General features: G+C 40.5%; 1 protein-coding gene across 4 annotated transcripts in view; it reads left to right on the forward strand.

The window, feature by feature from the left end:
- The first annotated feature begins 9,027 nt into the window (after positions 1-9,027).
- Positions 9,028-25,944, forward strand: part of LOC124624733 (glutaminase kidney isoform, mitochondrial) — a 127,224-nt gene continuing 110,307 nt past the window's right edge. For 2 of the 4 annotated variants that reach the window (XM_047149125.1, XM_047149126.1), the window contains exon 1: positions 9,028-9,410. In XM_047149125.1, coding sequence (XP_047005081.1) covers positions 9,183-9,410 — 228 coding nt within the window. In that variant the 5' untranslated portion in view covers positions 9,028-9,182. Of the gene's footprint in view, positions 9,411-10,798; positions 10,842-25,944 lie in introns of those variants that run through there. The other 2 variants (XM_047149127.1, XM_047149128.1) reach the window with 1 other exon arrangement.

Below are 25,944 nucleotides of genomic sequence, written 5' to 3' on the forward strand. Positions count from 1 at the left end.
CAGGTCAGTGTAACGCATACGAAAATGAAACAGGCATGTTCGAGGAACTTAAATGAGAAACTTTGGAAGATAAGTAACGTTGCTCTCGCGGTATCGTTTTATCTAAATGTAGAGAACCTGTGTCCGAAGGGGATGTTGCGAGAATTATGCAGCCATTATCATACGAGGGTGATTTGATAAGTTTGCTAAATTTCCATGAATATAGGAACATTTTTGCTTCATGGTTGGTAAGCTTGATTATTCCAAAGATCGTACAAAGAATTTCAACAATTCACAACGCACGGTTGATTGTTGACAGCAGTCTGAATTGTCAGTGTGTCGACTGCGATTAAAAATGGAGAAAATCGAGTTTCGTGCTGTTATTAAACATTTTCATTTGAAGGGATGAACTGCCTCACAAATCAAAACAGAACTGGATACAGTTCACGCGGACTCAGCACTATCAATAAAGACCATTTACTTTTAATTAATAAATTTAAACGTGATCGGACAAACAATGAAACGAAGCGCGCTCCAGCCGTCCATCTGAGATCACCACAAAGGAAACCGCTGACAGAACCCATGAGATGGTAATGGAAGACTGCCGAATAAAAATTCATGAGACTGCTGAGACTATAGGCATCTCTACTGAGCGAGTGCATAGTGAAATGATAGTATGGTATTGTTGGCCAGGATGTCCCAGTCGAGTTCGGCCGCCAAGTGCAAGTCTTACTTCAGGCGGCGCCACATTGAGCGACTTGCGGCCGGTGATGAGGATGAAACGATGACGAGAACAACACAACACCTAGTCCCCGATTGGAGAAAATCTCCAACCCGACTGAAAATCGAACCAGGGGCCTCTACATGGGAGGCAGGCACATTACCACCTAGCTAAGCATGCGGACAGCGGGTGCATAATACCCCGGGCAAAGAAATAGCCGTGAAGAAGATGTGTGCAAGGTGGGTGAAGCGACTGCTCACAGTCGACCAAAAGCGCATTCGGCACAACATTTCAGCACAGTGTCTGGTGATGTTTAGTCGCAATCCGTAAGACTTTTTGCCGGATTTGCGACTGTTGATGAAACCTGGATCCATATTTGCACACTAGAGTCCAAACAGCAGTCAAAACAATAGACAAAGGCTGATAAAAGTGTACTAAAAAAGGTGAAGATCGTTTTGTCGACTGATAAGATGATGACCATCTTTTTTCCTGTTTCTTATTTTTCTTATTTTCTTTTTCTTTTCTTTTTTTTTAGTTTAGTAAGTAATAATTCTTATAGAGCACTTGAAAAAAGGCAGAACCCTAACTGGACCTAGTAATGCTTACTTGTTGGATCGTTCAAAATTTGCGTCTGCTGAAAAGATACCAAAGTTGGCAATCAACAAAAATGCTTTCTCACCAGAATACTGCACCATCCCACACATCAGCGATAATAACGGCGAAAGTGCATGAATTGTGCTTTGAAGTGATTCCTCTTCCACCCTATTCATCAGACTTAGCCCCAGGTGACTTCTTCCTGTTCCCTAATTTGAAGCTTTAGCTTGCTGGAAGGAAATTTTCATCAAATGAGGAAGTGAGTTACAGTAAACGAGTATTTTTAGGACTTGATAGATTCTTTTTTTTTTCGATGGGATGAAAAAGCTGGAGGAGCGCTGGACCAATTGTATGTCCCTCAAAGGAGACTATGTCGAGAATTAAGGTGAGTTGTTTGTGACACATTTTTTCATGCTTTTTTACCAGACTTACCTAACTATCTTTGTATATCTTGTCCAGGGACCAAGAGAAATAGATAAAAAGAACACAAGGGCACCTACAAGTGAGTCTAAACAGTCATTTTACTTCTCTCAATATGCGACTGGGATGGGACAGATATGAAGTGCTCTTCCCCACGCACTCTACACTAGTTCGCCGAGCGCATATTCAGGTGCACATTTAGATATAGGAGAGACATCCCTCATGCATCGGCACTTGGACAGCAGACGAGTACAGTTTGTCCAGATGAAACCTCCCTCATTTCCAGATGCAACTATAAAAAAAAGAAACTGAGATTTTGAGGCTTATGATTTTATTCGCAGTTGTTATTTTCTCAGCAGTTGTGGTATATATTTCAGAATAAAATTCAGTCATCAGTTGCATGACTAGGAAATTAATTTCCCTCTACCGGTTACAACAGATTAATCTGTCATCTTTACAAGTTTAATACTGTTTAGTACAATTTGACTGTACATAAATGTGATTCAATTTGTATGCATCATTACCACATATAATATGTACATTTTTAGACACGTCATGGCATTATGCTTCTTTGAAGAAGATATTCACTTCTGCTAAACCAATATTAAGCTTCTGAAGATGACAGATTAATCTGTTGAAGTCGGTAAAGTGAAATAAATTTTCTAATTGTGCAACTGACGACTGGATTTTATTCTGACACACAGGTACTTACGGTCTGCGACATCATGTAAAGCATTTTAAAAATTATTGTGCAGAATTTTTCTACACAAATCCTTTGTTTTCTTCCAAGTGCTAAATATTTGCCAGAAATGACCACACCTCAACAGATAAACCAACGCGTGGCGTGGTAAGCGGAAACGAAATCACTTGTTGCTGTCCAAAGAATTTCCGACCTGAACTTCAAAGGCGATTAAGGCTTCGTACGACAAGCTTCTACGCTGAGAAAAATTGTATATTTGGAGAGGAAAAATTTAAGTATTTCGTAGGGTAGTAGGGTGTGGCTGCATTTATCGGGCCCTGTGGTAAGTACGCATGGAGAATATGTAGGAAAGGATGTTGGGGAGGTGGGAAGGAAGCAGTAGTTTGGGGTGTTAGTACGACTATAATGTGAAGGTGAAACGTTGTTGTGATGCCTCGTGTAAGGAGGAGAAATGCGTACCATCACGTTTCCGACTTTGATAAAGATCGGATTGTAGCCTATCGTGATTGCAGTTTATCGTATCGCGACATTGCTGCTCGCGTTGGTCGAGATCCAATGACTGTTAGCAGGATATGGAATCGGTGGGTTCAGGAGGGTAATACGGAACTCCGTGCTGGATCCCAACGGCCTCGTATCACCAGCAGTCGAGATGACAGGCATCCTATACGCATGGCTGTAACGGATCATGCAGTCACGTCTCGATCCCTGAGTCAACAGATGGGGACATTTGCAAGACAACAACCATCTGCACGAACAGTTCGACGACGTTTGCAGCAGCATGGACTATTAGCTCGGAGACTATGGCTGCAGTTACCCTCGACGCTGCGTCACAGACAGGAGCGCCTGCGATGGTGTACTCAATGACGAACCTGGGTGCACGAATGGCAAAACGTCGTTTTTTCGGATGAATTCAGGTTCTGTTTACAGCATCATGATGGCCGCATCTGTATTTGGCGACATCGCGGTGAATGGCACATTAGAAGCGTGTATTCGTCATCGCCATACTGGCGCCTCACCCGGCGTGATGGTATGGGGTGCCATTGGTTACACGTCTCGGTCACCTCTTGTTCGCACTGACGGTACTTTGAATAGTGGACGTTACATTTCAGATGTGTCACAATCCGTGGCTCTACCCTTCATTGTATCCCAGCGAAACCCTACATTTCAGCAGGATAATGCACGACCGCATGTTGCAGGTTCTGTACGGGCCTTTCTGGATACAGAAAATGTTCGACTGCTGCCCTGGCCAGCACATTCTCCACATCTCTCACCAATTGAAAACGTCTGGGCAATGGTGGCCGAGCACCTGGCTCCTTACAATACGCCAGTCACTACTCTTGATGAACTGTGGTATCGTGTTGAAGCTGCATGAGCAGCTGTACCTGTACACGCCATCCAAGCTCTGTTTGACTCAATGCCCAGGCGTATCAAGGCCGTTATTACGGCCGGAGGTGGTTGTTCTGGGTACTGATTTCTCAGGATGTATGCACCCAAATTGTGTCCAAATGTAATCACATGTCAGTTCTAGCATATTTGTCCAATGAATACCCGTTTATCATCTGCATTTCTTCTTGGTGTAGCAATTTTAATGGCCAGTAGTGTAATTTTTTGACTACAAATTTTCTTTCAAAAACATTAATTTATGGTTATTTTAATTAATGTCTTAGTTGTTGGTAACGACGTGAGAAGAATATTTACCGTTGTTTCGTTTCCCAAGAGTGTTCGGGGGTACTGGGACATACAGGGTTATTCATAAGTACATCCAGGGATTCAGAAGACGAAAGCGCAAAAAGTACAGGACTTACTGAAAACAGACACGCATCAGTGTCAGAGCACCTCTCCAACTTTGTAACTTACACTACACGTGATCATTATGGGCTTCATTTGTGATGCAAGCGTCATTTGTGGGTGCATGTCGTTGACGCAATGTGTCCGGGAAGGTACGAAGACAGCCCGCTTTGCGAAGCTGCTAATTGCGTTGCCTATCTGCAGGTGAGAACTAATTCGATGTGACACTGCGGAGACGAAGATTAACAACGAAACACCCTGTAGGTGCGAGCTGTAATTATAAGAATTCTGCTAACCCTTAGTAGGCTTCCCTTTACCAGCGGGACATTGACCATTGATACATAGCAAAAACATGCGACACATTTCAACTGGTTGGCTGATAACCTATCATAGGACACATGAGTCCCATTGGTAGTCTAAAGGTTAAAGCGAAGCACCTTACTTTTAAATCTTATGAAGATATGACTGAATATTTGTACAGCTTTTTTTACGGATAGTATTTCTTATAAGTGCGCTGCCTGTGAAAATATGAAGTTAGAAAAACGTAAAAGTGAACACACTCGGGCTTTAGGCCTTAGCCCTGTTCCGAATGGCCGACTGCTGCCTTCAAGGCAGTACGCCGAGGGGACGATCGTGATACATGCGATCAGCACGTCGCCAGTTCCTCCAGCCGTTATTGCCAGCAAATGAATTCTGATGATATCGATGCTCCTTTATTCAAGCAGCTTCTCATTTGGCCTCACAAGGCTGATTGGATCCGTTCCATACCTTGCTACCTCAGAAGACATCTGAGAAAGTCCTGAGAATCTAACCAAGCCCTTAGCCAAAGGGGGGGGGGGGGAGGGGAGTCCACATGGTCCGGAACCACCCCCCTATCATCTAAATGAAATTATATACAAGCTGGCTGCCGTGTAGTGAAATTGATAGATATTTTAATTTTCAATCATACGACAAAAAAGGGATACGCACTACAGTTAATCAGCAAGGCCAATGTTTGATTTAAGGGGGGGGGGGGAGGGGGGGGGGAGAAGTAACGGAAACTGTAAACATTTATTTAAAAAATCATTACAGCCATATTTATTAATGTACAAATCTAAAATTTTGTATATGTTAAGGAAAAGAGCTGTGTTTTAACGGAAAAATATAATAAAATAGGCAGCATTGATATTTTGCCAGAAATTTGAAATTTTAATTTCTTATTGTGTTTTTCATAAAAAGCCATAACTCAAATTCTAATCATGCACTTAATCTGAAAATTTTATTGTAGTGTCCGGAGAAGGTTATAAGACCACTGAACTACAGTTATTAAATCGTGGTACAAACTGAATCATTAACAGAGTTTTTAATTTTGCACATTCAAAATTAACTTTTTTTCTACATACAATCATCTACAAATCAGAGTGTAAGGGCAGGATATCGTATTTTTTTAGTTCCAGGGAGACAGCAACACGTTGCGAACAGTTCATGAAAATTTCATAGCATTAGCGCATATACTTTTTGAGAAAAGGCTTCTAATAACGTAAACATGTAAAACAGAGAAAATGAGGTTCAAAGATTTTCTTCTCATATTTCTACATGTAATGAGCTTACCTCAATTTTAAAATCCTCCACACTGATACTCCTCATCCTCCAGGTTTCTCTTCCCTCCTCTTCAAATCTGCCTGGCCTGTATTTGCAGGTAAGACACTGATCTGTTAGCTTTCTTGACACCGCTCTCGTCAATGGTGTAAAATGCGTTTGTTGTAAACATACGAGGATCTATACCAGCTCTCTTCAGCACTTCAATTCTGCCATTATTTCCGTTATTGTAACATAAAACTGCATCACAGACACCTATTTTGAGTACTTCAAGTCCACAAAATGTCCTTTTTGAGCATCCAGTCCAAATTAAATTATTGAGGCTTTCATTTGCATTTTGTGTCTTTCTGTGAAGATACTTCCTCAGTAAATCATGGTTTGCAAGAAACCTGAATGTGGGCTTAATTGCATTCATAACAGGTTCTGGTAATGAGTGTTTATGTGAATACGTCTCATTTCTGTTGTTGAACTTACACCAATCGTCTTTCGGACACAGATTATGCAATGGTGTCTAGTTTGTGGAATAAAAATTGCCCACACAGCACGCCTCATTGCCTCTAAATTATGTGTGTTTTTCCTAATAGCTCTCCCATCAGGTAACTGAAGAGAATCAGTTTCTTTCAGAGTCAACCTTCCTTTTCCGCCTAGTGGTTTTCCATCCTCAAGTACTTCACCTCTCTTCTCTTTCAGCAAGCGACGAAACCTACCACCAAGCCTCTTTTGGATGTGGCCAACACATTCCAACTTTTCTATAGTAGTATTGTACAGATTTTTATCTGGTACAGCTTTGAACGAAGATGAGTCCCCTTCACCAAGGTATTTAATATATCTAACACCATACTGGTTCTCAGATCTGGAGGACATCCTCACAACTGCAGCAGCCTCCATGCCCCACTTGAGCCACTATAATTTTTAGAGCATGCTACTGCATGCTTTTCTTGCCCAGTTTCCCACTGTCTTCATTGTTGGACATTTTCCTTGTTCCACACTGGTGGCAATACGCAGACATAATTTCTACATCTAAAACTGTAACTGAGTCAATACCAATAACAGATGCAACTCCATAAAGAGATGTGTGGCCCCTTTTCATCCAGATCCCATCTACAGACACACACAGAACAGTAACAGTCTTAGGAGATGCACTGTCATGAATATCTGCCCCAGGATCAATTTCATTTTGGTTTATTTCCACCAATTCCTCCACTGCTTTCTTCATAGAAACTTTGGCAGTATCACATACAGCATCAGACATTTCTTTAATTATTTTTTCAAACCTTGCACACAGTGGAGGCATTTTCAGAAAACCACGCAATAAATTACCTCCTTCCTTGCCCTGTTCACGGCATCTCAGAGCATATGTTAACCCTAAAATTGCTTTCTTAGGTACCAGTGTCAGTTTTTTTGGAGGAGGAAAACGAAAATTCATAGCCACACGAACTACAAATTCATCATTAAGCCCCACATCCGAGGAGTTAAAGATGCAAGGACAGTGAGGTGGGACCATGACGGAAGTACCACAGTCTGAAAATTGTATCTCAAGTCAAAAAACTAACAATTCTTAATCTATAAAACATTGCACACGGAGTAATAGCACAGGTTTTTGGAACATGAAAAACAAATAGAGTAAAAGACTTGAGACAAAGTGCAGTTTTGTCATGCGTTTTGGGCACGTTTTTTGCAGCTACTAATGAATAAATTAAAATAAAAAAGTAACCTATTAACCCCTGCGGACACATCCGAAAAGTAGTTCAGCCAAATTTCAAAAAGACCTCTTTATCAGTGTGCCCACAATCCATTTCGTCAGCTTGAGACACAGTGTATGTCACGCACGACAAAACTACATCTCTGTTTCAAATGTCTGCCACTTCACTATTTTCTCAGATTTCAAAAGACCCTTCTGTTACTCGATACGCAATATCCTACAGATCAAAAAAATTGTTTGTTTTTTGATTTCAGATAAGATTTGCAGAGAGCAAGACTTCCGTCATGGACACACCCTATTTTGGGCAGGGGAATTTTAACTCCTTAGATAGCGGGCTTAATGACGACTGAATGTCTTTAAAAAATACGAAAATATTCTCCAAGAATAAATAAATAATGTACAAAAAATTTCCGTTGATTGCTTCGCCAGTTTTTCAAAACGACCATCGTAAAAATCCCTAATTTTATAGGCTGACTGAGAAGAATGGATCCTTCTAGTTAATTTGAATACTACGATTCCAAAGAGATTCGGAAAACGTCTTCCTTATTCTTAAACTCACGACAAAAATTTTATTGAGTTTTTTCAAACAGAAGAGTTCATCTGATGAAAACAAGGCAGTTTTTTTTTTTTTTCAGCGTGTCTCTCGCTGCTGAAATGCTCTCAGCGTTTTTAGGTGACTGAAGTAATAAAACTTGAGTACAGTACATAGAATATGTCATGATATTTTATAGAACGCATTAGATCCTTATAACACTGTTTCAGTTATTATCTTACTTTTTCCTCTCTAATTTTTTATTTATTCAGATCTTTTTTCAGTACTAAAAATTGGTCTTTGATGCACTGTCTCCTCTGTGTTACCTAACAAAAAAATGGTTCAAATGGCCCTGAACACTATGGGACTTAACTTCTGAGGTCATCAGTCCCCTAGAACTTAGAATTACTTAAACCTAACTAACCTAAGGACATCACACACATCCATGCCCGAGGCACGATTCGAACCTGCGACCGTAGCGGTCTCGCTGTTCCAGACTGTAGCGCCTAGAACCGCTCGGCCACTGCGGCCGGCTGTTACCTAACACCGTTTTAGTTGTGCCCATAGGTTTTCTGTAATAGTATTTCTCTTCAGTCATGTAGTTGTGGCCATTCGAATTTCACCTAGTCCAGTCAATGTTATTTGTGATACTTAAATGGCTTTAGAGCCCACCATAATAGCCGATTCAGGCTATTAAAATTGCATATCCCTCTGGGTACTATCAAATACCGGAACCTCGTGTCAATATGTTGAACGGTTCACGAAATAAAAGGGGTACAAGTTGCAGGTGATTCACCGTGCATGTGTAGATGTGGAAGCTAGATACGCAACAAGTAAATCTAAATGCGATAAGTGGAGAAGACGGCGACGTACTCCGTCACCCCAGCCGAATTCCAGGACTTCGACTGGAATGACGCTGCCCTGTCTAGCACCTGTCTGTCTCCAGACCCGCCCCCGACAACTGCCAATCGATGTCCGCCAGCGGCGCGTGCGCCCTGGGCGCAGCGCCAGGCCGTCTGCTCGCAAAGATGGAGCCGCGCACTCCCTAAGGGCGGTCGTCGCTGCCGGCACCTGTTCCTGTCCCCCCACAGACAAGACAATAAGAGCTCAGGGTCACCCACGCCACGCACTAGATCGCTGTGCCGACGACGCATCCCACGTTCTTGCGATGTATGGCATGAACGGCGCGTGCCATTCGGGAGTACTTCGGGCCACCGCGAGAAACGTCGTCTGCGGCTGTGCCGACCACTTTTGGCTTTGCCCCCCGCAGCTCGCCGCACGCCGGCACATCGCCTCCCTCCCAGCAAGCGACCGCCCGGGGTACGAACCGCGGCTTTTGTCGAGGAAGACTTGCGCCGCGAGAATAAACGGACTGTTGCAGTACCACACTACGCCGGTGAGTGTGCCAATTGGCCGCCGTTTGCATAGCGTTCTACTTCCCCCGCATGCCGATTTCACATGTGCGTGTAATTACTATATATATATATATATATATATATATATATATATATATATATATATATATATATATAGTGTGTGTGTTTCTCTTTTTGTCTGTGCGTGTCAGTGCTCTCTGCAGCTTCGTAGTTGCCAGCAGCACTGACCGAGCCGAACTGCTGGCGTAACATCGTCCTCGCCTCGCGTGTTGATCTCGTCAACCTGCGCAAATCGTCCCACCCGGGAGCTGAGATTTATAAATAGCACCGAGGTTAATATAGTCGGCGCCAGCCGGTCATTTGCAGGAGGACAGGGCAGGAGCACGACTGCCCCGCCGCGTTTCGCAACGGTGGTTTCGAAACGGCCACACAGCATCCGTTTTCTGCTAAAAATTCTTCACTGCCAACTACAGCTCTACAGTACAGTCCCTTTAACATGTGTGCCTTCGCCTGTCTTCCTCTATCATGCGCTGATAAGGGCACCGTGAGACCTGCTATAAATTTTACGAGATAGCGTTATTCGTATTCCGCGAAATGTGCTGCGGTCCGATTTTCTCTGCAATGTAAGTTTAAATGCGATAAAAAATCTTCAGATTTTATTCTTTTGTTAGAATATTTCTTTTAATTTCTTTAGTGTCTCGTCAGCTACAACGTTCTTTAAGATATACGAGTAATTACTTAATCACGATGGAATAAATAAAAATTTTAAACTATAAGTTTACGGTGCGTAAAGTGTTTAGGCCTACTAATTGCGCAAGTTCGTTGAAACATAAATAATATAGGCCTGCACGGCCTAGTCCCCCATTCTTTATCCTTTCAGGACATTTCCAGAGATCACTCAGCATCTTTTGATCTTTCCGAACGCCGATTTTAAAGAAGGTAAATTATATGCAGGTAGACCTTAAGGTCTCAGTTAAATCGAAGTGGTCGTGGTGACCTCACTGTTGCAAAGAACGTTACCTGGTCTTAAGAAAAGACTAATTTCGTCAATGAAGAAATGTAAGCAGTCTTTCCTAACAATTTTTGTTGCTTCGCCCTTGCATTTCTTTAGCTTTCCATTACCGTCTTTGTAATGAATTATCATATTTTTGTCACGGTATACGCAAATATGTTTAAAAAGCGTCTTATCCTGTCACTACGGTTATCATAGTACTACCATTACTACGACGCGAATACTGTCTGGTCTGTATAATAGAATTCACAAGCTTTGTGCAGCTTAAAAGAGAGATCAAATTGTTTTATCCGGGCCCTATGTATACAATAGTCACGAATTGTATCGATTAAGGGTGCCACTATTGATTAGCCGCGCGAGGCGTCGATTAAACTTGTTGCAGCGTTAGGCGTGCGCTGTTTCATTCGTGAAAATGGACAGACATCCTACGAATTTACATGTAAATGTCGTTCAGCGATACTAATTGTGGCATTCCGCATGGCGTTGCAGCCGCATAGGGCAATACGTGGAATATATTCCAGGTTATGCCTTCATTTTATGAATTAATTTTTCCCCGAGTCACCCGCATAATAGATTCTTGCCGAGTGGCACGTAGCCTATGTTATAAACAACAGCAAACACTTTTTAAAAAGTTAATGATTGTCGTTTCCATCCCAGCTTCACAATTTTTCATATTTGTATGTACATGTAGTAACACGAACGGTAGCATTCACTAGGGCAACAGTTGTAACGAATCACAGAACGAAGAATTCCTCGTTTCTTCATAATTTTTGTCGTTCTGTGAATATAATACTATACTTTTTATATGTACTAATGTATGAGGAAGACAATGTATTACTGTATATGCCCTTGTAAAAAGAGATCTACGGATGAATAAAGCTATACTACTACTACTACTGCGCCATCAGACTGTTGAGTTGTGTAATAATGCCTGGTAACTCGTGCTTTTCTTATAGAGTGGCTTCGAATATTGAGCTTTGCCTATATAATTCGCAAAAATCTGTTATCATTGTTTGCATATTCTAAATTGCCATGTTCGTTTACATATGGAATGTTTATTGGTTCGTGCACCCCCCCCCCCCCCCCCCCTCAAAGATGATTTTAAATTTGTTTTGTCATACGACACAGTATTATCTGTGCAACTTCTGTACTGTTCTGTTGAATTTTAAATCGTTCATATCACTTAGCTCGCCCTCAGAAGTAAATAAGAAACGAACATTAGTATTTGCAGTACCCAAATGCAAGCAGGAACAGTAACAGCAGTTTTTCTTGTTTACTTATGAAGTGGGAATATGTAATGTCGCTATAGAACATGAAAATGCAATGCATTGTTTTCCATTCTGTCACATAGCATAATTTACGTAGCAGTGAGTATCCTTCAGCTCTACCTCCCATCTTATTAAGATAGAGACTTGCATGTATCCTTGTGGTTATTTCTCTTGAATTCTTACAGTTATGAAGAAGCCTTATCTACCCTGCAATTTCATAAAAGTTTGTATTAACAATATCCAGACTTTTACTAATGCAGTATCCAGAGTTTGAATAATGTGGTCAAGGTATTGGCCTTATTCATACGTAAAAATTATTTAGTAATTCGAATGAATTCCGTGTTTCTTTATAAACTCAATGCTTTATAGAATCACAAAGAGCAATTTTTAATTGTAACAGGATTAACATACTAAACATTTTCCTATCCCAGTGCACAATAAGTCAAGCAGCTCACATGGTTACAGCAGCACTATTTCTGAATGGTAAACTGGATAGGAAAATTAAATGATCCAAGCATAAGGTGGATAAATCTGAACAAAGCTGTTGTTATTCTCATTCAAAACACCAACTGTACACATTTCATAATTTATATGTGTTATTTACATAATTTTTGCTCCAGAATAAACTCCTTGGAAACCAGTTTGCAAGACAACTCTGTACAAGTACAAAACTTGGACAATGAGGATGGCAGAAGTGAGACATTAATCTTCTCTATACCATATTGATAGAAGGTACAGGGATATTAGCTGGTCAGCATTGATGAAAGACAACTTTTTCCCATCTGCTGCACTTGATGGTGTTACTTTTATATGTTACTGATTGTAAAGATAGATAGCTTCATCTTCAGGCGGTTTGATGCTTGAATCAGTCAAAATCAGAAACTCATGCTGTCTCCTACAAACACAAGGTATTCTAATTCAATCTTCATGTACCTGTACCAGCTTAATTTGAGGATATATTGCAACTGTATAGTTATACATAATTTAAGGTAAGACAGAGCTCTCAAAACCAGATTTTAAACAGAAGTACATTTCCAGGGGCAGATATAGACTCTGACCATAATTTATTAGTTATGAACTTCAGATGAAAAGTGAAGTAACTACAGAAAGTTGGACTCAGATATACTGAAAGAACCAAAGATTGTTGAGATAATTAAAGGGGCATTAATAATGGTTGACATAAATGTGGGAAAGGAATACAATGGAAGGTGAATTGGTAACTTTGAGAGATAAAATAGTAAAGACAGGGGAGGATCAAGTAGCAAGAAAGACAAGGCCCATTAGAAATAGTTGGATGACACACAAGATATTCAATTTAACTGATGAAGCAAGAAAATATGAACATGCAGCACTTGAAGTGTGGTAGATCGGATACAGATGCTTATAAAATAATATTGACAATAAGTGCTACATGGATAAGCAGAAATGGTTAGCAGCATGTATAACTAGGAGAAAGATAGATATTGCCTATGAGAAAATTAAAGAGCCCATTGAAGGAAAGCCGGCCGAAGTGGCCGTGCTGTTAAAGGCGCTGCAGTCTGGAACCGCCAGACTGCTACGGTCGCAGGTTCGAATCCTGCCTTGGGCATGGATGTTTGTGATGTCCTTAGGTTAGTTAGGTTTAACTAGTTCTAAGTTCTAGGGGACTAATGACCTCAGCAGTTGAGTCCCATAGTGCTCAGAGCCATTTGAACCATTGAAGGAAAGAGAAACAAATGTATTGGAAGCAATAGCTCAGATAGAAAGGCAGTAATAAGCAAAAAAGAGGAAGCTGAGAGGTGGAAGGAGTCTATCGCACTATACAACGGAAAAGAAACTTCAGGACAATATTACAGAAAAAGAACAGTTAGTAGATGAGATGATAGATATGATACTGCAAGAAGAGTTTAACAGAGACCTAAGTCAAAACAAGGCCCTTGAAGCAGAACACATTCCATCAGAATTGCTGACATCATTGGGAGAGCAAGAAAAATGTAAGTTTTTGAAAACAGCCGCAAGTTGCCCTTTGCATTTTTTGTTTACCAGTTTTGCTCTTGAAATGAACAACAGCATCATCAAAATATAGTTTAAAGTTGACTGACAGAATTAAAGACTGCATTTAAAGTTGGATGACAGTTCTGAAGATTAAACTGGCTGTACTATCATACTTAAACTTAATGTTTAAAGTATAGTAATGAAAGAAGTATTCATCCTGTTGTGCAAAGAATATAACAGTCCAATTCCAAAGATAGTAGGTCTGACACGTGTGAATATTATAGAACAGCGGTTTACTCAGCTGTAATTGCAAAATATTGATATAAATTATTACCAGAGCAGTGGAAAAACTGATAGAAGCTAGCATCAAGGAGATCAACTTGAGTTCCAGAGAAGTGTAAGAACCTATGAGACAGTACTGACATTACAGCTTACATTAGAAGATAGATTAATGAAAATCAAACCTATGTTTATGACACTTGTAGATTGAGAAAAAGCTCTTGACAATGTTGACTAGAATGCACTTTGAAATTCTGAAGGTAGCAGAGGTAAAATATAGGAAGTGAAAGGTTATTTACAGCTTGCGGTAGAACTAGACTGGAGTTACAAGATTTAAAGGACTTGGAGGGGGAGCAGTTGTCGAGAGAGAACGGACATTGTTGAGTCTGTACATTAATCAAGCATTAAATCAATCCAAGGAGAAATGTGGAGAGCAAATTAAAGTACTGGGAAAAGAAATAAAAACTTCACAGTCTTTGCTGAGGCGGCAAAGGGCTTGGGTGAGCAGTTGAATGGAATGTATAGTGTCATGGAAAGATGTTATGAGAACATAAATATAAATTAAATGGAATGTAGTTTAATTAAATTGGGTGCTGGTGAGGAAATATAGATTAGGAAATTAGACACTGAAAGCAGTAGCTTAGTTTTCCTATTTCGGGAGCAGAATAACTGATGATGGCCAAATGGAATGTGGTTTAATTGAATCAGGTGTTACTGAGGAAATCATCAGATACTAAAAGCAGTAGATTAGTTTTGCTGTTTGGACAGGAAAACAGCTGATGATGGTTGAACTGGAGAGGACATACAATGTAGACCAGCGACAGCATTTCTGAAAAAGAGAAATCTGTCAATATGTAGAATAAATTAAGTATTAAGAAGCCTTTTCTGAAAGTATTTGTGTGGAGTGTAGCCACATATGGAATTGTAACATGGACAGTGAAAAGTTCACACAAGAAGAAAATTGAAGCTTTTGAAATTCAGTACTACAGAAGAATGCTGAAGATTAGATAGATTGATTGAATAACTAATGAAGAGGTATCGAATCGGATTGGCAAAAACAGAAATTTATGGTAACGCATGACTAAAAAGAAGGGATTGGTTAATAAGACACATCATGAGGCATCAGAGAATCACTGATTTGGTAATGGAGGGAGTGTATCATTAATTGTAGAGGGAGACCAAAGCTTGAATGCAGTAAGCAGGTTCAGATGAACAGAGGTTGCACTAGTTATGTAGATGAATGGGCGCACACAGGGCAGATTGCTACAGTCAACCAGACTTAAGGTTGCAGACCACAACAGGTGTTGTAACTATGTAATTATGTAATTTTTCAAGTTAAGATAGTTCACACGAATTGGAAATCCAAACCCTGGATTTGTATGAGACAGTACAAGTTTCCAGCTCATGAGTGATCCATGCACCCAGTCAAGGTATCTGCAAATTAAGCTATTTAGCTTTGAAATCAGTCGATGTAAAACTTGAGTCTAATATATACAATTGAAGGAAAATAATAAGAAACGTGGGTTATCAGAAATGATTAAAAACCTTGGAAATATCTAGAGAGACTGTTGAAGATAGTATTGATTTGAGCAAGGCGGGAATGTAGGTGTCCTACCAGCAAGTCAATGAAAAAAAGGTCTAATTAAGAATATGATTCAAAGAGGTGGAATAGGCACATAGTACAACAACAGTTGTTGCTGAAAACTATAGATGAAGGTTTGGTGGAAGGAAAAACATCTTTCAGGGGCAGACCTAGATGTGTATATAAAGCATGTAAGGCAGATTGTAGATTAAGTAGGGTGCAGCAGTTACACTGAAAACAAGAGGCTATCTGGCTAGCAACAGGTACATAGAACTGCATCAAACCAACTTTAGGGTCGATGACTGAAATGATTCCAGTTTGTAGGACCTACTATTTCTCATCTGTAGTGGTGTTCTCATTCCACAGAGTTGTTGAAACTGAGATCTGTGTAAAAGTTTTACTGTTATACCATATTTTTAACTTTGTTTGCATGAAGTGCTTTATTTATAAAGCACTCTTAATTGTAAGGTAGGTTATAGGTACGATCCATCCATATCTAGTGTTTAGTATGGAATTTTCTAAACTGGTCTGGAAGTTTGCAACAGGTTGTAAGTAGACATCAAGCAGGGAACTGAAAATCCCAATATGTTAAAAAAAAAGGTAAAAGAATACCTCATTAGCCACTACTTATACAATTTATGAGAATGTTTAGACTCATTATGTAAATTCCACATAACTCTAATATTTGTATTGGCTGCATCCTGGAATTGTCAGTACATATATATACTTGACTGTGGTTCATGTAAAGTAAATGCTTTGTGTGAGTATTATATAAAAACAGCACATAAGTAGTTTAAGAGGATAAGCAGCAGCTTTTTTAAAGTATCTGTTTTACTCACAGTACACAGTTATGAAGTATCCAAATTGTGATTCCTGTAATTGTCAGTGTGAGTTGATTAGCACTAGGCATAATTTGCTGTTAGTATACTTTAAAGAAATAGCTAGCATTAGTTGCTCCTACCTGTTAGTTTATAAATAATTCTTGCATCAGTGAAAAGATGAATGAAATAGATAAAATCGTCAGTGGTATTGAGAAACAGCTGGGCTCAATGGAATCCCTGTCAGATTCTATACCCAATTCATGGCTGAGTTAGCCCCTCTGTCAACTGTAATCTGTCGTAGATCCTTCAACAGAAAACTGTGCCCAGTAGTGTGAAGAAATCACAGGTCACACTTGTCTACAAGAAGGGTAGCAGGAGTGATCCACCAAACTACTATCCAAGATCCATGACACCTATTTGTCGCAGAATCCTAGAACGTATCCTGAGCTCAAACATAATGAGGTATCTCAAACAAAATGACCTCCTCCATGCCAAGCACCTGGGATTTTGGAAACATAGATCACGGTAAACTCAACTCACACTTTTGTCAACTGATATCCTGAAAGCCATGTATCAAGGCAGCATTTGACTCAGTACCACACCTACTCTTGTTATCAAAAGTACAATTATATGAGGTATCAGATGAAACGTGACTGATTGAGGATTTATTGGTAGGGAGGATTCAGCATGTTATCTTGGATGGAGACTCATCGACAGATGTAGAAGTAACTTTGGGTGTACCCCAGGGAAGTGTGTTGGGTCCCTTGCATACAATATTAATAGTAACCTCAGACTCTTTGCAGATGATGCAGTTATCTACAATGAAGTGCAGTCTGAACAAAGCTGCAAAAATATCCAGTCAGGCTTTGATAAGATTTCAAAGTGGTGCTGAGATTGGCGACTTGGTTTAAATATTCAGAAATGTAAAATTGTGCACTACAAAACAATATATCATCAGGGAGTCACAGTTGGAACTGGTAAACTCATACAAATTGCTGTGTGTAATGCTTAGTCCCTACGAAATGAAATGGAATGATCACATATGCTGTCATGAGTAAAGCAGGTAGCAGACTTTGATCCCTTGGTAGAATGGCCCTGATGTATGTGTGAATATTGGAGCATAGCACTCACTATAATATGTGCTTGCTTTTTGGTGGTACATCCTTGCTCCAGACCAGGCTACTTACACTATGCGGGAGACAATATGCTTGCCCTCCCCTTTCAATAATCCTCTTATTATTCTCCCTGCTATCTTCTGTTATGCTCTCTAGGTACTTGAAATTTTCCTCTTTCTTTAGTAATTGACCACTTTTATTTGTATTCATTTGTACTCTTCTCTTATTCCTCACTGTCACCATCACTTCAAACTGCTTTACAGTAAATTTCAATCCATATTATCCTACCACTTCCTCCCAAACATTTAGCCTATCTTGTATATCTCTTTTCCATTTCCCCACGCATTAAATCATCTGCAAATACCATTGCTTCCATATTTTCATCTCCTATTCACACTGCAACTCTTGTCATTCCCTCATCCGTAATGGTCATGAAAAGTAGGGGGGTAGTGCACTCCCTTCATTCAGTATATTTTTCTGTTCAAACCAGTCTGTCACTCTCCTCCTCCTTTCACACAACTCAGAATTCCTTCATACATTTCCTTCATTTCTATCATAGACAGCCTTCCAATTCCTCTTTTGGAATGGTTTGTGTTTACATCTGTGACCACAAGGGGAACAGCACACTTATTAATATGCCACCAATCATGATGAATAGTGCTTTATTAAGTCACTGAACATGGAGCATGAATCACAAGAAAATGACTGTCTCTGCTTGATAATAAGAATTAAATAAAGAGTCACTTCTTGACGATGAGAAATTAGGTTGGCACTGTATCTGCTAATAGGAACCTTATCTCATTGTCAAGAAGTGAATCTTTATGTAGTTCTTATCATCAAGCAGTGACTGTCATTTTCTCACTATTTATGCTCCATGTTCAGTGACACAATAAAGCACTACTCATCACAATCAATAAGCATCACGGATGTAAAGGGAAACCATTCATAAAACAGGAATTGAAAGGGTGTCTAAGATAAGAATGAAGGAAATGTGTCGAAGAATTCTGAGTTGTGTAAAATTAAGAGAAGAGAAGACAGACTGGTTTGAACAGAAAAATGTGTTGAAGCAAGGGAGTGCACTATCTCCCCCCCCCCCCCCCCCCCCCCTACTTTTTATGTCCATTATGGATGAGATAATGACAAGATTTGGAGTGTGAGTAGGAGATGAAAAAATGGTGTTTACGAATGGTTTCTGTTTACATCGGTGACCACAAGGGGAACAACACACTTATTGATGTACCATTGGCTGTGATGAATAGTGCTTTATTATTCATTGAATATGGAGCACGAATAACAAGAAAATGACAGTCTTTGTTTGATGATAAGAATTAATAAGGAGCCACTTCTTGACAATGAGAAATAAGGTTAGCACTGACTCTGTTAATAGGAAGTTCGCACAGATTATATGTTTGATCACTGAAATAGGAAATTTCTCCTAATGTCCGTAAGTGCTAAGTCCCATGAGGCAACTGTCAGTAATAAGCAGTGACTGCACCTGTTGATGGCTGAGTGGACCAAAGAAAATAAGGTAAGCAATGCCAGCAAGGCCGCAGTTGGTAGGTAAGCAGTGGCTGCACGGTGATGGTGTAGTGGCTCGTGGAACATATGGAGCTGGACCCATGAGGCTGAGGCAAGTGGCAGGCAGCAACCACTTGATGCAATAGTGAGGTGACTCAGGGGCATGCTGTAGATGGGTCCTTCAAGACTGTGATCATTGGTACTACTGCATGGCTTCTTGTGGAGACAGGTGGTGTCCAGGATGAGAGCTCGGCGAGGACTGTGTGGCTATGTGTTTGGCAGCTGGTTATACATGTTTGATTTCCAGGAGGCTCTTGACTGGTGTAGAAAAATATTTCCGTGATTGTGGCACTGCCTGGAGTGATGCTGGTGTCACTACATTGTACATAAATTTCCATAAGTCTGTCAGTAAATATGCCTGTTTTTACAGACAGTAGATGTGGAGCCTCTAGTGTTTATTACAAGTGGCCAAGTTGTGCCAAGACAATTGGTGGCAGACTGAATGTGTTGTACATTTGAATTTTGATGGGATACCACATTTCCCAGATCATGCTTCTTTCCACATTATTATTCACCTTCCCTATGTTCAGAAAAACCATTACTAAATCATTTCTGTATTCATAGTGTCTCTCTTGAAGCTGCCTTACACTAAAAATTAGATCAGCTGTTGACTTTCCTAGTATAAACTCATAATTTTCCTTGGTCGGTTCTACTACTATTGTCTGTACTCCCTTTTCCAGAATATTGTCAAATACCTTGGCAGCATGACACATCAATGTCATTTCCCTATAATTTTAGTGTAGTTTCCTGCATCCCTTCATAAAATTGGCACTACGATTCCTTCTTTCCAATCTTCAGGTGTCCTTCCATTTCACCATCTCCACGGTTATTTCATCCAGCCCAGGTGCTTTTCCCCCTTTCATGGTCTTTATTGCTTCCTCTACTTATGTGTAGGTTAGGTCCATCTCAGCATTATCTACTTTCCCTGGCTCCTAATTTTTCTCTTCTACATTTCCATTGCGGTTTAAGAACCCTTCAAACTGTTCCATCCACATCTACTTTGATTTCCTGCACATTCTCAACTTCGTTTCCTTCTTTATTGATCATCCTGGAATTTTTTATCCTGCCCCTATTCTTAGCCTTAACCATCTCATAGAGAGCCTTCTTAGTCCCCTCAGTGTTCTCTTCCCTCACTTTTGTCCACTCTTCCATGCATTTCATCTCCTGCTACGTATCTCTTAGCCACCGTTTTTTTCACACTGTGTTCTTTCATTACTTCCTATGTTCTCTCCTGAAACCATATGTGGAATACTTCGTTTTTCTTTGTAAGTTCCTCCCTTACTCTATCATTCCACCAGAGTTTTGCTTTCTGGCCAGGTACTTGTCCTCTTTTTGTGGTCTTAAGGGCAATTATTATTATTATTACTATTATTATTATTACTGAAGCAGGATGAATGTGAAACAAATTATTCATTGAATTGAGACACTTTCACAGACTCCAGTTTAATAAAATGTTGTATTACGTATGGCATTCAGTATGTTTATCAGTTAAACAATTATTCAAACCAGACCTGACAGCAACAAAATATAAAGCAAAGAAGAAAAATAAGTGATATCAACATTATTTTTAAAATACTTTGCCATTCCAGTCAGTTTAAAATTTAATTTCCATAACATTGTATCCTGATGTACTTTCTTTTCCCTAAATGTCATCTATTTCTGTAGTCTCAAGCCAGACAGTCCATAGTCAGGCAATGAAAATTAGGATAATTAGTTTCCAATGAAGGTTGATTGCCATTGTTGCTGTTACCTTCCTGAGAGCTGCTACAACATATAAGTCCTGTATCTCTATAGTGTGTGGATGATTGTAATGAATGTTTGTGCATTCTAGAATTCTGTTATGCATGAGTATGTCATCAAATTTTTGTGATAATGAAACTTTGTTTTGGCATGGAGCCTGTTCTTCCTAAATAGTACCAAGAGGACTACCGAGCAATGTCCACAACATATGTATGGATCCCCATGAAGGGTATCAACATGCCCTTATTCCATGAAACACTGTGGAAAAATGTGGGAATTAACTTAGGATATTGGCACAAAGTTTAGTGACCTGGAGTTTTATATGACTACATCTTCTCCTCTTGCTGGCCAAACGTTTTGTGAGTCTGAAACTACTGTGAATGAAGACACAAAGGAATTAAAGACTTAGCTGCCAGTGGGCACTGATCAATTGAAAATTTGTGCCAGATTGGATTCTAAGCCGGGTCTCCTGCTTACTATACAGATGCAAAGACCACCATGCCACCCGGACATAGCAGTCATTGCAACTGCACAGACTACCCCAGCACACCTCCCATCAGACCCAAATTCTCCATTTATCCACACACTTCTGATGTAGCGCCCCTTGCACATTATCCTCATTACTCATGGCATTACGTCAGTTCGAAGCTTGGTGTGCATCTGCACTGAAGGGATCATTGATTGTCCTCACCTTAATTATATATATGGTGTCTGTCCTTTCGAACAGTCCAAAAGAACAGAAGGTGAGGATGGCACATCTGCCTAATAAGCAGATCTGAGTTCAAACACCAGTCTGCTAAAAATTTTCAGCTTTCTCCATTGATTTAAATCAATGCCCACTGGCAGCTAATATCTTTAATTCCTTTGTGTCTAAGTTTATATCCATCACCACAATTTGAACAGGCTACCTCTGAGTCATATCCAACAACACTAACATTCATCACCAATTTCATCTATGTAAATTGTAACAAAGATTTAGGTCAACAAATATTTCCTTTCTTGCCCTCTAGTTTGAAAATAGGAATATATGCATTAAAATCTGAAAGTTAAGCTGGTGTTTATTTGTTCAGATTTCTGGAACTGTACGCCCGCATCTCGTGGTCGTGTGGTAGCGTTCTCGCTTCCCACGCCTGGGTTCCCGGGTTCGATTCCCGGCGGGGTCAGGGATTTTCTCTGCCTCGTGATGACTGGGTGTTGTGTGATGTCCTTAGGTTAGTTAGGTTTAAGTAGTTCTAGGTTCTAGGGGACCGATGACCATAGGTGTTATGTCCCATAGTGCTCAGAGCCATTTTTTTTCTGGAACTGTACAAATGTTAACTATTTCAATTAACTGTTTGCAAGCAGGCTTGGAATTTTAACTCTCCCAAAATAAAACAAATATGTGACATATAAATTAAAAACTATTGCACGGGCTCCACCGTTTCCTGTTAGGATTTGCTGCTATGTCAAGATGTTTGTAATGAACAGAAACTACATTCATTCTAAATTTAATCAAACAATGGTAATTCCAGTAGGAATATCAGCAATGTAGAAAAATACAGATTGCTACTTACCGTAAAGAAGGTATGTAAAGTTGCAGACAGGTACAATTGAAAGACACCATTTTAATTGTGCCTGTCTGCAACTTGACTTGTCTCCTTTATGGTAAGTAGCAATCTGTCTTTCCTACATTGTTCATTCTCAATTTATTTTTCAGTTGTAGCCTATATTACATAAAAATAAAATGTTTTCCAAGTTCAGTGTAACGTAACTAAGACAGGTCACCCGAAATATATCCAGAATGATAAAATGTATTAATGTGCAGTTTTCACTATGGTATAGAGCTGACAATGTTTTGAACTTTGTCATTGACACTAGTAATTTTTAACTTTTGTAGATACCATATGACCACAATGATAAAATTTGAAAAATTAGAGCTGATACAGAGGTTTATTGACAATCATTCCTCTCATATGCCATTCGCAAATGGAAGAGCACAGGGTCATCCATTAGTAGTATCAGAACTACCCTCCACCACACACCTTCAGGTAGCTTGTGGAGTATTGTTCACACTGATTTTTATTTCTATAAACTATATGTATGTTTTTCTATGTCATTGGAATTAACCTGCAAAGAGGACTACAGGGAGGTAATATGTGGAGAGCTTCATCAAATAATAATAACATAACAGTGCCAGAAATCATTGTGCCACCAGCAAGAGAAGAAGCCTTCTGTACCAAATTCAAGCAAACCCCATAGCTCATATGTAGTTTATGTGTTTACCTGTGCACTTGAAGACTGTCAGACTGTGCTCTGGTGTGACAGTGATCAGACAACTTGCTTGTGAAACTATTCCAACTTTCATAATGTATAGTCCAGTAGATGACACCAAACTGTTACGATGGCAGTGCAGTTGTGTACTGAAAGATATCCTCATCATGCCCAGCCTGCCCAACTGGTCTTTGCAAACATCATTTTAAAAAATTCAGATAATGGAAGTGTGAGGAATAAAATATGCCAAATATAAAGAACAGTAACCAAAGATGTCATTTTAGAAGCAGAAACAAACAATCCACTTGTAATTACAAAGCATCTTGAATGTGTGAGTGGAGTCAGCAAAAAGGACTGTTCTGTTAATACTACAATATAACATATTTCATCCTTTCCACATTTGGTTCCTTGTCAGTGATTTTCAAAATCGGTTCTAGTTCTCTATGTAGTGCTATGGAAACTAAAAAGAGATGCGATGTTTCTACACAAGGTTCTGTTTATGGATGAAAAGTACACACATCAAAAAAAGTTTTGCATCACCTCAGTTCCGAGAGTTCTGGAACCTGTACAGAAAATTGGAGTAGTGGAGATCAACGTAAATGTCATTTCCACCCCTTTTACTGCTCATGAAAACCACACATTGCATGTTGTACCACCATACAGTGAGACCTTCAGAGGTGGTGGTCCAGACTGCTGTACACACCAGTACCCCTAATATCCAGTGGCACATCCTCTCGCATTGATGCATGCCTGTATTCGTCTTGACATGCTATCCACAAGTTCATCAAGGCACTACTGGTCCAGATTGTCTCACTCCTCAATGGTGATTCAGAGTAGATCCCTCAGAGTGGTTGGTGGATCATGTCGTCCATAAACAGCCCTTTTCAATCTATCCCAGGCATGTTCAATAGTGTTCATATCTGGAGAAATTGCTGGCCACTCTAGTTGAGCAGTGTTGTTATCCTGAAGGAAGTCATTCACAAGATGCATGATGGGGATGCAAATTGTCTCCATCAAGACAAATGCCTCACCAATATGCTGCCAATATGGTTGCACTATCGGTCGTAGGATGGCATTCATGTATCATACAGCCATTACATTGCCTTCATTGACCACCAGTAGTGTACGTTGGCCTCACCTAATTCCACCCCAAAACAGCAGGGAATCTCCACATTGCTGTATTCGGTGGACAGTGTATCTAAGGCATTCAGCCTGACCAGGTTGCCTCCAAACATGTCTTCGATGATTGTCTGGTTGATGGCATATGCAACCTCATCGGTGAAGAGAACATGATGCCAATCCTAAGCGGTCCATTTGGCATGTGATGGGCCCATCTGTATGGGCTGCATAGTGTTGTGGTTGCAAAGATGGACCTCGGCATGGACATTGGAAGTGAATTTGTGCATCATGAAGCCTATTGCACACAGTTTGAGTCATAACACGACATCCTGTGGCTGCACAAAAAGCATGATGCAACATGGTGGCGTTGCTGTCAGGGTTCCTCTGAGCCATAATCTGTAAGTAGCAGTCATCCACTGCAGTAGTAGCCCTTGGGGGGGCCTGAGCAAGGCATGTCATCAACAGTTCCTGCCTCTCTGTATCTCCTCCATGTCCGAACAGCATCATTTTGGTTCACTATGAGACACCTGGACACTTCACTTGTTGAGAGCCCTTCCTGGCACATAGTAACAATGCAGACATGATAGAACCACAGAATTGACCATCTAGACATGGTTGAACTACAGACATGAGCCGTGTTCCCCTTTGCTGGTGGAGTGACTGAAACTGATTGGCTGTTGGACCCCCTCCGTCTAATAGGAGCTGCTCATGCATGGTTGTTTACATCTTTGGGTGAGTTTAGTGATATCTCTGAAAAGTCAAAGGGACTGTGTCTGTGATACAATATCCACAGTTAATGTCTATCTTCAGGATTTCTAGGAACCGGGCTAATGCAAAACTTTTTTTGATGTGTGTAGTGTACAAATTACGGGCTAGTCATTCATGACAACATACACTACTGCTGGTTGAAAGAAATGGATAAACAACAATCTTGGTCTCTTACCACATGGTTTGGGCTTTTTAGAATCATTTCATTGGCCCCCATGTTGTTGATGGAGCTCAAAATAGGCATACATGTCTTCAGTTCAAGAGGTGTGGTCCCAGCTGAAGGAGAAACCATCCACTCCGAGATGAAACAGTGAGCTGCAGAGCTCTGCGAGCCATGTTCATCAGATACACAGGGGCAGTGGCTTGCATAATCAGCATCACCTGCTGCAGTCAGCAGGATGACTGTAGCTGGCAGGGACTGCACACTGTAGTCGATGTATGACTGCCCCTTCGAGGCTGTTGGCACAACTCAGGCCATGGAATACAGCACAGGGAAGGGCAGTACTCTAACTGTATCCTCCAGCATGATCGATGTTGTAGGCTTGTGCCCATTCTGGGTGATGATCAGCATTCATGGAAGCTTCCAGGAACTGGTGCACAGCAACTGAGAGACCGGGATGCCTCAAGCCTGGCCTTGAACATGTGTCCCACTAGAGAGGTGGCCACCAGTAGGAGGTAGTCACCCTGAAGGAGACCCAGCAGTTCAAAGGTATTAAGTTGTTCGCATGTGATCCCCAGACAGGCCTGCTGCTACTGAAGATGAATTCCATGGTTGACTAGATACCTCATCAAGCACTGCAGTAGTCTCTATCTTGAACTCAGCAGATGGAGACAGCAGTGGTTGGTATCATGTACACCTCGATATGGTCATGTACACAGTACATCAGCAAGCACCTGAGAACAACTGAGTACATCTGAGAATGAAGGTCTGATTTGTGGGACTATTTGTCGAAGTCTGCTGGCCAGTACTTCTCTGGTAGCAGCATCCCACTTTGGAAGAGATAACAGGTCATAGCAGCCGGGTACTGCCCCTGAGTGGTGATGACTA

The sequence above is a fragment of the Schistocerca americana genome, chromosome 1 (assembly GCF_021461395.2).
Source record: "Schistocerca americana isolate TAMUIC-IGC-003095 chromosome 1, iqSchAmer2.1, whole genome shotgun sequence".
NCBI lineage: Eukaryota > Metazoa > Arthropoda > Insecta > Orthoptera > Acrididae > Schistocerca > Schistocerca americana.